The sequence below is a fragment of the Pocillopora damicornis genome, chromosome 4 (genome assembly GCF_964200805.1).
Source record: "Pocillopora damicornis chromosome 4, jaPocDami1.2, whole genome shotgun sequence".
NCBI classification, from domain to species: Eukaryota; Metazoa; Cnidaria; class Anthozoa; order Scleractinia; family Pocilloporidae; genus Pocillopora; species Pocillopora damicornis.
This window is the reverse complement of record NC_142673.1, coordinates 22,319,701-22,333,612: the sequence shown is the minus strand read 5'-3', so window position 1 is coordinate 22,333,612 and position 13,912 is coordinate 22,319,701. Positions and strand designations below refer to the sequence as shown.

Below are 13,912 nucleotides of genomic sequence, written 5' to 3'. Positions count from 1 at the left end.
TTACTTGGCTTTTGTAAAGTTCATTTGAAATGTCACAGTGGTGAATTCAAGCATCTGTGTTTGGTTTAATGGAAGAAGCAGAGGCCAAGGGGTCAGATGGCAAGATTCTGGATTAAGAGTCCAGTCTAGGTTCTAGTCCTGGCTGGGGACACTACATGTTGTGTTCATGGGCAAAATTCTGTATTTTCACAGGATTTGCCTGAAGATCAAGCATTATTTGATTATGCTTTATTTTAGGTATGTTCCCTCCCAATGTCACATGTTACACTGGTAGTGCACACAGGTGGATCACACAGGTGGCTCATTTGTACCCTATGCCTGCCCAAGTATTCTGTAAATTACTTAGGAACCAGCAGGGTGTCAATGACCAGTCAGGGAAACCTGACACCAATGAATCTGGTATGCAGACCTTCATGTACTCACTTCCCCCACATTGCAGGTGTCCCCATGTAGTACATGTAGCTTTAATTTTTGTCTTTTTTGTTGGGAAAAAAAATGGGAAAATAAGCAAATGACCTGTTTTTTCTTTGAGACTTCCCAAGTTGTCATAAGACCCCTAGTTTGTGGGAGTAAGGAAAACAGATTTTAGCAATTTATTGAACATTTGTCCTTAATCATGGCACCTATCCTTGTCAAGTAGCAGAGAGAGGATGTGCTTTGGATATTAAATGGAGCAGAAAAAGATTCAAACCAGAGCTCACATATTTACCCTCAACTTCTGAGAGATTAGAAGGAGAACTAAAAAATTCAGAGGACAGTTTGAATGAATTAAGTACAAGTTCACATCAAAAAGAAATAGTGGGTGGTGGAACATTGTTTGAAATAAATCTCAATCATACGAGGTGTGTCTTCTATTTAAAGTTGAATTAATGTAAGATGTGATGTTGCCTTGCAAAGACTGATGATTCAGTTCATTTAGTCAGTGCTTTCCTTTCTATTGATGTCTTTAATTTGCTTATCATTTTTATTGACAATAGTAACAATAATGATATTAATGATAATGATAATAATTACAATAATAGTTAAACCACCAGCTGCCCTTCAGTTTCTTACTTTGGGTTTTCAGGAAGGTCTTTTAAAAATACAAAATAAATGCAATAAATTAACAAACAAAACTAATTAGAAAATAAAAACTATTTAAAACATGAAAAAACTCTGGAATGGATATTGAGTTGTACATTATTTATTCATAAATTCATTTAGGTACAGCTCAGACTTCACCTCTCTTGTTAGTGGTTGTACATGTTACTGCTGCACAAATCATACACGGGCTTATGTTCATCATCTGCTTGTCACCAAAGAGATGCTTTCCAAAGTTCTTCTTATGATGTAAGTATTCAGTCATTGCATTTCCTTGTTACCATCCATGTCATAGAACACGCTGCTCTATAACATAGGTTAACATATTTTTAAGTTGGTGGCAATAGTGGGAAAAGGAAAACAAGGGAAAAAGGACAAATATATAAGCACAACTCTAAAAGTAAAGTCAATAAATAGTACATGAACCATTTTATTGCTTGGTGTTAAGGACACTTTGGCCTAAAGACTTAGGGTTTAGGGTTAGGCAAGGACTCAGTTCAAGCCCTTGTCAAGATCAGAATACTGTCAAGGAAACCAGTCCAAATCAATGAGAGGAGGGATATAAAGTTACCTTTAATGGACTAGTATCCCATTTTGGAGAAACAGCTGCAGTATATTCACAGAAATAATGTACATGAAGAATTGAAGAGCTTCTGATTGGCTGAAAACAAGTGCAAACTACAAATAGCATGCATGCTGTCAAAATTTCGTCTGTCTTGACTTTTTGTGATGTTTTTTCAAGTCATTATTGATAGGTAATTACATGATTAATCGTTCTTGTGAAATTAAAACTTATGAGCTTATGCAAGTTTTTTGTCTTTGAAAAATTAACTCAAACTCGTTTGTACCAAATTTCACTCAAAATCATGTTGTTATCTATACTAATTGGAAACAGTGTCACTGATTACCTGTCTGTGGTCCATTACAGTGACTTCAAGATCATTAAAATTTACATAATATTTTTTATTTCAGCCATAATCTACATGAATATTGTCAGTTTTTCGCTGGCATTCGTTTGTCAATAGAGGAGGATAACTTCGAAGAGTTTAAAAGGAACTTTACTGAAAGCCACCATCTGTAGCATTGAATTGGTTTCCTCTATTTCATGGAATCTACATCCCTAGTTTATCTTCATTTCTTTTTAACAAATTTTAGTTTTTACCAATATGTAGTGGACTTCTTATAAACTCTCAGAGAGAAGTGTGCTAGAGGTAGTGTCAGTCTAGTTTTACACAAGGTTTGTTGTTTAGATCACGAAGAAGACCTTTATCTGTTTCCTCTCTGGCTGTGTTTGCCTTAAATGAACTGTGTAATCCAGTTTCTTTGATATTGTTGTGACAGTGTGGCTCAGTGTCTACCCTTGTTGTTCTTTTTGTCTGTCTGTCTGTATGTTTGTGTCTCCATCTCTGTCTGTGTCAATCTGTCCGTCTATGTGTCTAACTGGCTGGCAAGCTGTTTCTCTGGATTAGATGTTTTTACCAGTCATTATTTATTGCCAGGGGGGAATCACACTGCTAATATCACAGAGCCTAATAGGGGGGATCAGGTAAATTTTATCGTGAAACCACCAGAAGCCTCCAACCCTTTCCCCTTAACTGCTTCACAAGATGTGGTACAAACTGGAGTTAGTGGGTGGGGACAACAGCTTTAAGACTTCAATCTTGTTTGTGCTGCTACTCGTGAGAACCAAGGAGAGAACTACACCAGTTTTCAATTGTGACAACTGAGAAACTTTCATCCAACTATTTAATGATAAATTGTCTACATAAATTCCTATAGAAAAATAAAACATTTTAAAATTCTCAGATATTTAATTTTTTCTGTGCGGAAAACACTGCAAACTATGATAAGAGCTCGATTTGGGGCATGAAAAATAGCTATAGAATCACGAATTTCTTTCAATAATCTTTATATATTCTGTAAGCATTGACCTTCCTCTTGAACTTCATAACAAAGTGTGAAAAGTGATTCTGGAATCGCGTTACTGGCACCAAATCAACTATTTAACGCTAAACCATAGCCGGAAGCGACGATCGTTTCTAGTATGCTACGCTGAGTTGAAAATTACAACATAACATAACACCGGCAATGAACTAGCTTCGTCCTTAAGGCGACAGAGCACCATCAAAACCTGGCATTGCTCTTTGAACGTAACTTATAGGTAAACATATAACCCTTGCTTGAAAACTATACTTCAAGTTAACAGTCAAAGTATTACTCTTCTTTTTTTTTTCTTCATTTCTTGGGAGGAATTTTACTCAACTATGTTTATTTACAGTTAATATCAAAGTTCGACTTTTCCTTTAAGCGTGTCGGTTTGTTGAAGTTCCGGTGGAATCAAGCCTGTGGTTTCCGTATCACTGAAGTATCCTTCATCTCCTACGTAATGAGTTGGGTACAGAAGTAAGGGCTCTGCTGTCATGGCAACAAGGTTACGGGGATAAAAGTGATTGGCCCACTCCGGACTGCAGAAGAAATTAAAGGCGAAAAATAAATCAAATTTAATTGAAGGTAGACAAAGGAAGATAACTACGGCGTGAGGAAACGACAAGGAATGAAATAGAAGGTCCCCATAAACCGTCGTTTGAGTGTTTACAAAGAAGGGAAGGTTTGGATTTTCTCTAGGTATAATCCCGTTAGTGTAAATCACGTCGTTTTTCTAAAAATAATGTGAGTGTATTCACTATTACTCCGACCAAAATTCAAATTGTAAGATTTTCATCACCAAGTTGGTCTGCTTCTGAAAATATCTTATTTATTGACCTTTCTACCCGAAAATATGCGATATCTTGGGTTGAGAGGGGAGGCCATGTTGGCAATGATACATTGCAGGAATGAATTGACCAAATTACGCCCAAAAGTGGCGCCTATACCATTGTACTTACTTTAAATGTTTGTTAAACATAATGGGTAAAAACTCGTCCACGGCGATCATTTTCTCCAGCGGTTTCGCAGACACAAGTTTCCGGGCGCCTCGTAAGGAGATGGCATACCCCAGCGTCCAATAGGTATATTCAGCCCAAGCTAGTGCCGAGGCCCCTGGAACCATTGTAACAGGATTACTGTGGAATCGCTTGCGCCCTATATAACTGAGTGAGAAAAGGCAACATTGTTAGCAAATGATCCTACGAAGGCTTACGATCCGTCAGCTTTGCCAAGCCAGCAAAGGCGCTTGAGTTACTTGACTCTTTAACCCCTGAAAAGGACTAACTACATAGTGATGTAGACATCCTTCCCACTTCTTCCAAGATTATTTCTACCTTCTTGGGAATTGAGTGAAAACACTCGGAAAGTTTACACTCACATTAGTTCCCAAGGATACTCGCTTGAAAGGGCGTTTGCCTCTTGAAGTAGATGTTGTAGCTGATTTCGAAAATCGGGTTCAAACCGAACATCATCTTCTAACACCAAAACTTTATCCAAGCCATTATTGATCATCTGAGGATTAAAAAGGGAACATTATTACAAACGGCGGCGGTAGTTTTCGCACGAGACTTATGAAAGGAAAACGAACAAAAGTTGACAGCATATGAACGCAAGTAGCAACAGTAATAACACCAATTGGAGTCCAACGAGGTCTGTAATCATACGGAACGAATTAATTTACCTTGTCGGACAACCGGAAACAAGACGCCCGATTCGATTTCGTTAATTAAGAATCTTGTTGCAGACAGAATTTAACAATTCTTTATCCTGTTAACATTTAGTAAAAACTATGACAAACATTGGATAAACAAAAAGCACAAAAGTCACACGTGTTAACTTCATGTCGCACGCGCCGACGAGACGAAAAAGTAATACAGCTTTCTTTACTTCACTATTGAGCTCAATATTAACCATCTTTCTCATTCTAGCCACTAACGCGACGCTTTCGACACAGCTTATCCTAGCAGTATGCAGGATAAGAATCACATGAAATCCTCACAATGGCCTCATGATGGCCTAATAATCTCATAACCAGACCTTTCACGGCCAGGCGGTTGTTCAGCTACAGTTGCACGGTAGGAATGGCTCAACTCACCACGGAATTTTCTTTAGCTCTGTGGTAAAAGTATCAGTACGCAGAATCCGAGAATCTGAAGTTCGGTTCCTCCCTGAGATTCAGATTTTTCCTCACTCCCATTCTCGTGAAAAGACGAAAAAAACGTCTTTCTCTAAGAATACACATTTTAACTTTATTATAAATTTTGTCCTTATCCATTTTCTTGCTCTGCCTGGATCGAGCCTGTGCTGTCTAAGTGACCATGAAACTTGCGCAAAGCGAAAGAAGGGAGAATTTCGAAGCGTTTGTACTTTTAGGATGCTTCCCTCTACAAGTAACTTACCTCCTCCCAAATAAGGTAATGACTCAAGAAGCATCCGATTTCTCCCATGGTAAGCGGCCTAAGGGACAAAAATGATCGCCGCGTAAAAATTACTGTGAATGATTGTAACCATAATACCAAGAAAAAATAAGGGGACAGAGGAGAACAATCAGGATTCCCCCTGACTCTACTTATTTTCTTATGTCGAACAGGTGGGAATGAATGAACTGATGACCTTCAGTAATTGGAGACCTCGAATGATATTAGGGACCTTAAGCAAACCACGATGGGGACAGCAACGAGGGCATGGAAAAACAAAAGATCTAATTGGCAGAACAATAGCTCAGCACGTGCGTTTTAAAACTTTGTACATTTCTTAGCCGTCCTATGCAAAACAACGTGAAATCACAATTTGCGTCGTCTGCGCATCGAAACCGCGACGACAAATTGTTTTAATTTCCATTGGAACGCGGCTCTTCTTTTATACGTTATGCTGAAGTTGAGGTGTGGCGCCATATGAGACGGTAAACACATGCAGTCATTTTTTAAATTCTAATTAAAGGCAGAAATTCATTTTTCAATCGAAGTCTTCCTCGGCGTTGCCGTCCTGACTGCTTAAGGTCCCTATTAACAGGCCTTCGGCGGAACGTCATATCACACCCTCGGGGTGATATTCTTCCACCTCAAACTCGAGGGGATCGGCGGCCTCGTACTCACGCATCGTGAAGGAGAGGCTCGCACTGACATTGGTGAAAAGAACTCACCGGACCGTCTCTCCCCCATGCTGTCAACGAATGGACCGGATAGGAACAATTTCTATGTGCGTTAGTTTATGGTTTTGTTTTGACAGAGAGTAACGTTTCACGTGCTCAATTATTGATAGGAAAACTATATAAATAGGGAAACATTATCAACTGCTGACCAATCATTTTTCTTTTGATTTCAGCTCAGTTATACGGGGAACTGAAGTTTGCGGAGACGCCCTGATTCACCTTTTTCCATATGGATCTTTGTAACCTGGTAACATCTTAATCCCCATGTCTTTAACCTGCTGGTCAGTTAATGACCTGGCAAAATGGAAAAAGGTGATAATGACAAAAAAGGCAAAAACCAAACAGACAAACAAAAGTTCTAAATACATTGTCAACAACTTTGAGCCATGCCACAGGATAATTGAAAGAAAACAAATTGTAGGCAGCAGTTCACTGGACATGAGAAATTGGACTATTTATTTTTCCAGTCTGTCGTCCTTAACTAAGTAATTTGTAGTATGATCTGTTAAAAACAAAGTGTAGAAATTTAAAATCTTTCAAAACCCAAGGCCTTACAATTTCTTTAATTACAAAAAAATTAATCAATTAATTAATTGATCACAAAAACATGGGAATGGAATTGAATTTTGCATCCTTCTTTGATGTAACCACCTTTATTTAAGTGGATTAGAAAGATTTATCAGAGCAATATCCTAAAAAGGAGTACATACTTGCCATCAACTGCGTCAAACATCTTCACTTTAATTCCCAGCTCTTTGAGAGATGCAAGCATCCTTTTTCGACGTACAGGCCTCCTTTTAAGATTGATGAGATAGATCTTTAGGAAAAAAAGATGGTAATTAATTCACCCACAAGATTTCATATTTTGTTGGAATATATCCATCAATTATGTCAAATAGAAGTTCTAGGACACTGTCTTCAAAATAGGGCTTAATTTTGTTGTTCAACCCCTTAACTCCCAGAAGTTACTAATACACATACGTTATCCAGCAAACAGGTAATGAGAATACTCAAACTTATCTGGTAGAAGTTATCTCAGTCTAAAAGCAAATAAATTCATGAAGAAATAGGCAGCATTTAGATTTAGAGAGGAGAATGAACAAGCAGATCTTAGGAGTGAATTAAGCATACAATCCCAATTTGGTCTGTAATGTTTTGTACTGTACCTCATCAAAACCCAGCTTTCCAGGAGGGGTGTATTCAATAGTAATGTGTGAACTAACAGGCATCAATTCCTCTGGATGATCAACTACAAAAAAAAAAATGAGACCATTTACACTTTGCCCTGGAAGGAATTACCACTTGAGTCTCCTGTGCACTCACCAACCCTCAACATGAATCAAACTGCAAAATGCCTTAGTTATATAGCAAGTAATACTGTGTATTAGAATATGTAACAAATTACATACCAAACCACTCAAGCTTCACATGAGTAAAATGAACCTTCATGTCTTCTAAAGTGCTATTGCCATTTGAAGGGCTTAACATGTAGCCATACACCTCTTTATTTAAGAGGTTCAACTTTATTCCTGTGAATATAATTTTTAAAAAAAACACTTATGAAAAGGTTAATGATTAAGACTACTAAAAAAAACCTACATATTTTACATTTGATGGGACATTAAACTACAGTTCTCCTTTTCAGACCATAACCAGTCAAATTTACTGCCTATAATACCTCTTGTTACTGCCTAAAATTGCTTGGAATTCTTGAGAATTCAACAGGTAAAAGGATATATTGCCCTAGAGGTTAAAAAATTGCTTTTATACCCATTGTGCATAAAATAAGGGAGAACACTGTAATCATTCAAAAGTGGCAATCACTTTCACAAACAACCTTACCATTATCATAAAATTTGAAGGTAGGTAGAAGGTGGTGATTTATAGATGGTTGTGAATATTAGGTTCATTGAACATTGTCTTCTTGAACAAATCTTCAAGGTGTTGATCTAGCATCAGAGATCAGAGAAGTCTCCAGCAAAGACAACAAGTTTCTCTGGCAAAATTCTTAAAGCCTGTTCAGAGTGTTTATCATCTTATTTCTATTTACAGTATCACCACTGAATCATACATCATCATGAGATGAAAGGATATGATTACCAGCTTAAGAAGTTCCTGATCATGAAAGATTCTCCTTGTCATTATCATGGAAAATGTATAAAGAACAGTGAGGAGAATGTGTACACTGATATTCGGGAGTAAAGGGTTAATTTTAGATGTGGGGAATATTCTAATATTTTTAATATATAACTTTGCAGAATACTCATGCTGCTACATTAATTGATGACTGAAGTAGTCAATAAAACCTTGCAGGTAATATATTTCAAATGGTATTTCGTGAGCTACCAGCTCTTAAAAACAGCCTTGGTAATCCTTTGGTGCTAGAAGGTAAAAGGAAAATATACGCTAAATATACCATGGTGATATATGATAATGTATACCATTGCTAACCTGCTTCCCTTGCTGAATGTGCAAACACAAGAATATCATCTTCTTCTCCATGGTAACTTGGTAAAGGGGGGTTATACCTCAACTGATCGCTTATAGTCTTCCTTAAATCTATCAGCATGGTGGAGTGAATCATTGGCACTTCAAAGCAACCCTTTTCTTCTCGTTGAAGCATTGGGAAGTAGTTGTCAGACCTAGCATAGTATCCCTACAATATTAAATAATTATTAAGAGTTAGGTACATTAACTCACATCTGGTACATACACCTGCATTTAGACTCATTATTGCACATAGATTAAAAAAATATTTCAATTTGGCTGACCAGGGGTAAAAATAACATTATCCGATAGTGCTCTTTGTGCATGTGTGTGGGTTTTTTTGTTATTGTTGTTGTTGGTTTTTTTTTTTGGTCTTTTTATTTATCATTTTTTGGGGGGTGTGTGTGTGTGTGTGTGTGTGTATGGAGAAAGCCCTTGAAAAAGTTTCAAATCATCTAGGAAAATACTGCATGGCTTAGTGGTGGTTCACTGTTGCTTGAATAAAGTTTTCATTGCTTAAACTTAGTGAAAGGAGATAGATTCAACATGCACAATCATAGAATCTCATTTCCTCAGGGAAGACGAGCTTAAACATCAAGAAAAAAACAGCAAAAAAAAACATATGCAAACATATGCATGTGCTTCTCTCTCTTTGTGACTTACATCTTCATCCATTCCACCCCAGAAGTTAGAATATGCAGCCTTTCCTCCAAAAACTTCAATCATTGGAGTAATAACAGTCCTTTGAAAGAAACAATTTTCAAAGGTATTACATCAATCACTACTTTTGTATCTCCATGAATAAAAAAGACGAGAAACAGAAGGGATAGGTAAGCTAGCTAAGGTGGAAGCCATTGATGAGGAATGAGTAACCAAAAAAAACATGACCTTTCATTTTAAGGTCATTCCTTAGTGGTGTTCTTGACAAGCCCTTGCAGCTATGGGTTTTCATTGGCTTCTTTTTCTGAAGCCAGGGCTTTTTTAATTAGACAGAACATATTACTATCTGTCTTGATCTGAAATGAATTTCAACCTGCCAGCAACTGTTACTAGAAAATAAACCTGTAAAATCTGTATTTAGCACAGTTCACATTCACCTCTCCTATGATTAGGGTATACACACTAAGAAAATGGTAGTTTTCCCTTATGCCTGAAGAATGTATGAGAAAGAACAGTCATTCTTCCAAAAACAATTATGGTGTTGTATGACTGTTTTTCTTAACTCTGCAAGGGGTTACATATATGATTTTTTTTATGGTTACCATAATACAATGATCAAAGTGTTCCTGTATCAAACATGATGCACTCATCTCAAACATGAATTTAGTTAGTATTCATAATATAAAATAAGATTTCATCAAGTATCCCATATCCCTATATTTTTTTACCCAAATATCCTTTTTTCCAGATAACCAGTAATAGGGTCCCCTTAGCACTATGAATCCTCTTCAAGTATGAACTCAAATATATTTCATATTTCAAGCTTCTTCAACAAGCAAATGCAGTTAAACAAAACTCTTATAACAGGGTCAGTTTCAAAGGGATGGAAGTGTTGAAACTTTGCTTCATTTATTTACACAGCATTATTTATTCACAACTTTTTCTTACCTTTTTTCTTCCATGAGAAGTCTCAATGTTTTAGGATTCATTAAGAAGTTGTCACAATCTACAAACTAAAAACACAAGGAACATTCATTAGTATGACAAATATTGATAGCATTTATCCAGGTTAGCATTGAACAAAGTGTTTCAGATGTAATGGAGTCTGCAAAAAAAGATATCAAAAAGATATCCACCACCTTGTAGTCATCAGTTCCAGATTCCATCCCATGCCTGACATCGGTCACATTACTGTTGGTTCTGAGTGCATTGCACCTCGTGACTCTGTTCATAATTTAGGGGTTCAGTTTGATAGCATATTTAGTTTTGAGGAGCACATTAAGAACATTTGTAAATCATCATTCTATCATTTGAGAAATATTGCTAAAATCCGCAAGTACTTAAGCCAAGATACATGTAAAATCTTAGTCCATGCATTTATTAGTTCGAAACTTGATCACTGTAATTCCTTATTACATGGCCTTCCTAAGTATCTGTTGGCTAGACTACAGGCAGTTCAGAATGCTGCAGCTCGTGTTGTCACATTGACACCGAGGCATGTTCATATAACTCCTATTTTAATTAATCTTCATTGGTTACCAGTTGAGTTTAGAATAACTTTTTAAGTCCTTTTATTGGTATACAAGGCCCTTCATGGCCTTGCACCTTCTTATATTTCTGACCTTTTGAATTTTAAAACATACTCTAGGTCATTGCGTTCTTCATGTAAAGAATATTTAGTGGTTCCAAGAAGCAGATTGAAAACATATGGAGACAGAGCTTTCTCTATTGCAGGACCTAAATTGTGGAACGATTTACCTCTAGAGATTAGGAAATGTGCTTCAGTGGCAACTTTTAAGCAATCCCTTAAAACTTTTTTATTTAAGTTAGCATATAGGTTATGAGATTCCTTTTGTTTTGAGATGTTTTTGATTTATATAGTAGATAACTTAGGCTATATTTGAATTATATTGTATATTGTAGATATTTTATATTTTATATTTTTTATATTTTATTTTGTAATTAGGTAGCGCTTTGGACAATAATTGGATTTTAGCGCTATATAAATAAAATTATTATTATTATTATTATTATTATTATCTTATCTTTCCAAGAAAAACACACAAAAAAAACCATGAGAAAACAATTTAAAGGATTGTCAAAGAAACATGCACTTATTGCTTCTTGATATTTCTTAAGAGTACTTCAATAGGATTCTTCTATCTCTTTCAGGAGAAGCTGGTGTGTACATATCTAAGAAGACAATTGTTTTGTAGATGGTTAGGCCATGTAACAATGTACCAGTAATAGCCAACTTTGTTTAGTTTACAAGCCTGGTTTTAATGCAAGTTATGTCACAGATACAGCAGTAAGTTATTAAAATTTAATGTCTCTTGTATGCTTACAAATAGGTAGTCAGCCCACTGTTTTCTTGCGCTATCCAAAGCCTTCTGTCTGAGATACATCATCTGTTGATATCTGCTGTCTGGCCACTCTGCTGGGCCCACTGCATCATCATACTTATGAGGTGTATCAGACACATTTACCAAAACTCTGTGGTATAAATGTTTCACATTTTGAGACCACTCTTGTAGTATCTTTGATGTCTTATCTTCATTGTGGTCTGATCTGATCCTGGATAAAACCAAAAAGACAAGTACTTATCCTTGAAAACAACTTTTTGCACCTGATCCAACACCAGGGAAAATGTTTTATGAGGCATTTAAAGAGGAAAAAATTTCAAAAATTTCCTTAGGCCACACTTGAGAATAGACCCTGCAGTACAAAGGCCTCAACACAACTCCAACACCCCACAGTTCAAGCATGTTGCAATCCATTACCCAGGGACAACCCTATGACTAACAAATTCTCCAAAAAAAGGACTTTGCACGGTCCAGCCACTGTTTGACTGTTCAATTCCCACGAGTGATTAACATTTAACTTCTCGCTATCACATCCTTACAATTTCCAGCAAACAGGTAACGAGAATTCTCAAACCTATCAGGTAGAAGTTGTTATCTTGATCTAGCATCAAATTCTCATAAATTAATTTACAACAAAATGCGTTGCATCTAAAGTAGAATAATTAACAATGAGGTCTTGGGATTGAAGGGTTAAAAAGAAGTTTATTTTTGTCAGTCAGAAAAGTGCCTAAGCACAAAAATTTTTCTCTGAGGAATTATTGTCATTAATTTCAAAACCTTAAAAGCTTAGTTTGCAGGTATGCTTTTCACTCATGCATAAGACAAAATTGTGCAGAAATCTTCAAATTATCAAAGGAAATATTTCATGAAGTTGAAATTCGCACTCAGTCCCTCACGAAATGTAAAGGAATTCAAAAAATGACATGACACGTTGGCACGCGCTACGAGAATTTTCCCACAAGCTTGTCGGACATCAAAATAGTGCCAAGAACAAGTTTCGACTACACAAAGCTTTCCACGGTTCGATTAACCTCTCTGTTACTGTGAAAGCAAGAACTATTCAGGGCAATTAGTGGCAATGACACAGATTTAAGATTTACATGGGAAGTTTAATAATTTGAATCTCTTACTTAATTCACAGTGAATGAGCTTTTGTAGGCAGGCTACAATTTGAACTTAATTATGATTTTCTTACGTTACTCATGAATATGGTTCAAAGCTGTACGAGTCACTGACATGAAACAACACAAGAAAAAAAATACTCACCAAACAGACATTCGATTCTTCGGGTAATCCAAATTCTCGATGTATGCGAGCCAATTGGGCAGAAGATGAGCGGCGTTACGAGCTATGATCGCTAAAAACACGCTGGGATCTCTTACTGCGGACTCCTTTGAACGATTATAAACAACATCCGAGATCTTTGAGTCCGCTGATGAGATCTTTAAACTTGTAAATATAAGAGTAATCAAGAATAAATAACTACAACGAGCCATCACTAATTGATTTTTCCGGAGATTTGCGAGGAATTACTCCTTGTTCAGACCATCGTCCTTTGCAGATAGAAGACCGGAAGTACAACTGATTGCTTAACTGTCACGCAAGGAAACTCAGCTTATCAAAGGGTTTTTTTGTCCCATTGAATTTCCAGAGGAAACGTGTGTCAGTTGAAGAGTGAAGTAAAGACAAGAGACAAGAAGAAATAAAACTAGATGCGCGTCAGGCTACGACCTGCTTGAGCTGAAAACCTTAAAAAAGCAAGCGGCTCCTATCCTCGACTCCTTGCACGCAAATGCGAGACGTGCCCAAAGTTCTCGGCGCGCGGATCGTGACAGCCTCACACAGGTGCAGTATGGCTAACAATGGTTACTAATTAGACATGACTTATGGAAATTCGATTGCTTCCTCTTTGGAAAGTTGGGATGGGAATGGAAAAGGGGGTGGGGTTGATTATCCCTTCTGTTTCACTCTTTACTTGTTCCTCTATCCATTTATTAATACCTTCGATCCAAAGTTGGTAATTTCATGCTTGAGTTAAATTGACAAAAGAGGGAAGCAGTTTCATTTCGATCATTTCACGGAGTGAAACAGTACGTCTATTATGGTGAAAATAACCCTTTTACCTTCCTTTCTTTTTCCTCATCTGAACATTCCCTAATACACTGACTATTTCGTTAATAATTTCACATTTCACCGTTGTTCATAAGATCTGATCACCCGATACCGAGAAATCAGACGATAAATT

The 13,912-nt window shown here is 36.8% G+C and overlaps 2 protein-coding genes across 2 annotated transcripts in view; one reads left to right on the top strand and one right to left on the bottom strand.

Annotated features, from left to right (window-relative positions):
- Nucleotides 1–2,885, top strand: part of LOC113675648 (queuine tRNA-ribosyltransferase accessory subunit 2) — a 9,692-nt gene extending 6,807 nt beyond the window's left edge. Inside the window, exons 9-11 of the mRNA XM_089205141.1 lie at nucleotides 624–842; nucleotides 1,204–1,329; nucleotides 2,053–2,885. Of these exons, the coding sequence (XP_089061267.1) occupies nucleotides 624–842; nucleotides 1,204–1,329; nucleotides 2,053–2,161 (454 nt within the window). The 3' untranslated portion in view covers nucleotides 2,162–2,885. The remainder of the gene's footprint in view (nucleotides 1–623; nucleotides 843–1,203; nucleotides 1,330–2,052) is intronic.
- Nucleotides 2,810–13,474, bottom strand: LOC113675653 (procollagen galactosyltransferase 1). The gene is made up of 13 exons (XM_027192248.2): nucleotides 12,934–13,474; nucleotides 11,650–11,878; nucleotides 10,253–10,317; nucleotides 9,308–9,386; nucleotides 8,609–8,813; nucleotides 7,567–7,686; nucleotides 7,324–7,406; nucleotides 6,868–6,974; nucleotides 6,377–6,451; nucleotides 5,406–5,463; nucleotides 4,385–4,518; nucleotides 3,966–4,169; nucleotides 2,810–3,545 (listed from the first exon to the last, which is right to left on the bottom strand). The coding sequence occupies exons 1-13, from the start codon at nucleotides 13,161–13,163 to the stop codon at nucleotides 3,365–3,367; spliced, it is 1,770 nt and encodes a 589-aa protein (XP_027048049.2). The 5' UTR covers nucleotides 13,164–13,474; the 3' UTR covers nucleotides 2,810–3,364.
- Nucleotides 13,475–13,912: the final 438 nt, after the last annotated feature.